At 30.8% G+C, this 3390-nt stretch overlaps 1 protein-coding gene across 1 annotated transcript; it reads left to right on the top strand.

Moving 5' to 3' along the window:
* Nucleotides 1–1962: 1962 nt before the first annotated feature.
* On the top strand, nt 1963–2424 carry LOC112778946 (uncharacterized). Its single transcript, XM_025823208.1, has one exon. The coding sequence runs from the start codon at nt 1963–1965 to the stop codon at nt 2422–2424; it is 462 nt and encodes a 153-aa protein (XP_025678993.1).
* The last annotated feature ends 966 nt before the right edge of the window (nt 2425–3390 follow it).

Raw genomic sequence — 3390 nt, 5'->3', positions numbered from 1 at the left:
AACCATTGAACTGACTCACTCTAAGAATTCCTAATGGTTATAGTTACCGTATATTTGTCAATAGAATATTCTTATGATGAACATAATATTAGAATTTTCCTTTGACCTGCGACTATCATAGTAATTGACAATATATTTGTTATACTTTGATTCCGGACACCTAACACCCTACGGTGTTAGTTGAATGGACATTCGGTATGATTTAAATACTTGTAGAATTAATGATTAGTCAAAATGGAATCCATCAACTATGGTAATGAGTTTGAGCTCTACGATTATAATGAATGAAATAAACAATGTCTTGGCCAAGGGGTTTGAATGAATTAAGAAATGAGTTTCTTAAGTCATTCATAATTCATTATAATAATGGTTACAAGTTTGAGTTTGATAATCAAACCGTCCTCTAAAAGTTAGCCAAGAACTGAAAAGATGGAAGGAGTTGTATTTTTTTTGTTCATCTTGGGTTCTTAGTAAAATTATTATTACTTCATACTATCGGGTCGTCAAGGAGCGTTGCTAGACGCTAACCTTGATTAGTAAATTTAGTATGACTAATTTACTACCCGCTTAGTATTGAACCTATGGGGTCACACACTAACGAGTGTTCTAATCCTTGGTAAATAATCATTTAATTATTATTTTGATTAGATCAAATAAATAATTATATTAATTCAAATGGCATATTATTATATTCTTTGCTAACACCATGAATATAATAATATCATAATTGAGAATATTAAATAATTAATTATTTATTCTATGATGAGTTTTAAATATGGATAAGATCCCAACTGATTCTGTTTCAAATTAAGTTGTAATTTGATTCACAAATCAGTCACCAATCTCATACTATATATATGTGTATATGATAAAAGAAAGAACACACAAATTTTTTTTACCTCCACATACACAAATATTCCGATTCTTAGTGAAGAATTGCTGGTGCAAGGAGTTGCAAGAAATTTCTCAGTTAAATCCATTGGTCAAGAAATTGACAACAAGGATCAGTCTCAATGTGGATATACATAGTACCTTCGTACTATCGAAGGAGAAAGTTTTCATTCACTAGGATACTCAGGTATTGACATCTAACCCATCTTATTTCAATAAAGTTTTAAGCACAAAATAGATCAATAGGATTACTTTATTACTTCTGCTGCGTGTTATGAACACTTGTAATCCTACAGTGGTATCAGAGCCATGGCCCTTTTGTGTTTAAAATTTTATTGCAAAAATTTACAGAATTAATAGGATTAATTTAAGTTTTGTTATTATAGTGAATGTGATTTCTAATAATGGCATGGGATGCTATTATCAAAATTATAAATTTATATGGGATAAAATTATATGTATCTTAAGGAACATACTATTATTATTATTTTTTATTTATTTATGAAATAAAACTGAAAGAAAAAAAGGATAAATAAATTTTATACTTTGTTTACGAGGAGTTACCTAACAACCAGGAGATTCGTACTCAAGGATAAAATTTATATATGTATTTGATACATGGAATGAATTAATTTTTACTTGAACCTAGACAACCTAAGGGTATAAAATATAATTCAATTAAATAATAACCTGACAACCAGGTAATTATTTGGGATTAAAATTGTATGTGATACATTTAATCATCTGTTTAAAAATGTATGAGTAATGACTTGACAACCAAGATACTAATTCATGATTTTAAATATTTTTTTTAACACTTAATTTAAGAAATAAAGATTTCTTAATTTTCTATAATAATAATTATTGTAGAAAGTGTTATTTGTATGTGTGAATACGTACTTATATTTGTTTTTTCCTTTTAGATTCATGAATAATATGTCTACTCTATCACTGCGTGGCATATTTGAAAATAACAAATTGGCTGGAGCCAATTATGATGATTAGTATCGTAATTTAAGAATTGTTCTTATGCATGAAAGGTTAATTGATATAATCGATAAGCCTGCTGTAATGGCCCCAGTTCCTAAAGAGGATGGAAGTATTGATAATAAGGCAACCAAGGCTTATGAGAAGTACTTGGAAAATTGTCTTACTGCCAAATGCATTATTCTGGCATCCATGGGTTCTGATCTTCAGAGGCAACATCAGGATACGGATCCACCAACTATTGTTGAACATCTTAAGAAGATATATGGTGCACAAAGTAAGACGGCCCGATATCAATTGTCCAAAACTTTGTTTAGATCCACACTTGATGTGGACTCTCCTGTTGGACCCCATGTTCTTAAGATGATTGATCTTATTGAACAACTTGAGAAGTTGGGATGCAAATTGGGCAAAAAACTTTCACAAGATTTGATCTTGCAATCTCTTCGAGAAACTTTTTCACAATTCATTGTTAGTTTTAATATGATTAAAGTAAGCTGTGATCTTCATGAAATGCTCAACATGCTAATTGATTATGAGAATTAAATTGCATATGAGAAAAAGAAAGGAGTTGCTATGGTAGTTGGCATCTCTTCTAAGAAGAAAGAAAAGTTGAAAGCAAAAGGAAATGGAAAGAATAATTTTAAAAGAGAACCATGACACCTAAGGGTGGTGTGATCAAATCCAAGGGCAAACAAGAAAAAGCTGACAAAAATGATGCTGAATGCTTTTATTGTAAAGGCAAAGGTCATTGGAAAAGAAACTGCAAGGAGTACCTTGCTTCTTTGAAAACCAAAGAGGAAGGTAAGACATGCTTGAAAATAGTTTTCCTGATTTCTTTAGCTACTATTAATTCTTCTATATGGGTATTAGATACCGGAAGTGCTCATAATATTTACAATTCGTTGCAGGGACTACGAGTAAGTAGATGGCTGAAGAAGGGAGAAACTTACCTTCAAGTCGGGAACAGAGCAAATGTTGCTGCTGTAACTATAGGATCTATTTCTTTAGCAATGCCTACGGGCAAGACATTAATATTGGAGAATTGTCATTATGTTCCTAATTTTGTTGCAAATATTATTTCTGTTTCTATGTTGGACAAACGTGGTTTTTATTTTAATATTAAAAATGGCATTTGTTCTACTTATTATGGTGATGACTTATACGTAAATGGCTATCTCCAATATGGCATTTATATTCTTTCCGATTTAAATGGTAATTCTGTCATGCATGTTTCTACTCTCAAAAAAGAGAGGAATAATCAAGTAAATGAACCATATCTTTGGCATTGTAGACTTGGTCATATAGGAGAAAAAAGGATTTCTAAGTTACATAAAGAAGGTTACCTTAACAAATATGATTATGAATCATATGTAACTTGTGAATCCTGTCTCAAAGGAAAAATGACCAAAACTCCATTTATGGGACATGGAGAAAGGGCTACAGAATTATTGGCACTAATACATACAGATGTTTGTGGACCAATGAAAATTCAAGCCAAAGGAGGATATT

Source organism: Arachis hypogaea, chromosome 19 (assembly GCF_003086295.3).
Source record: "Arachis hypogaea cultivar Tifrunner chromosome 19, arahy.Tifrunner.gnm2.J5K5, whole genome shotgun sequence".
Classification (NCBI taxonomy): Eukaryota; Viridiplantae; Streptophyta; class Magnoliopsida; order Fabales; family Fabaceae; genus Arachis; species Arachis hypogaea.
Note: the sequence above shows the minus strand (reverse complement) of the source record. Positions and strands in the feature narration are given on the sequence as shown.

Coding starts and splice junctions, on each gene's coding strand:
- LOC112778946 (XM_025823208.1), top strand. CDS start 1,963: ATGGCCCCAGTTCCTAAAGAGGATGGAAGTATTGATAATAAGGCAACC.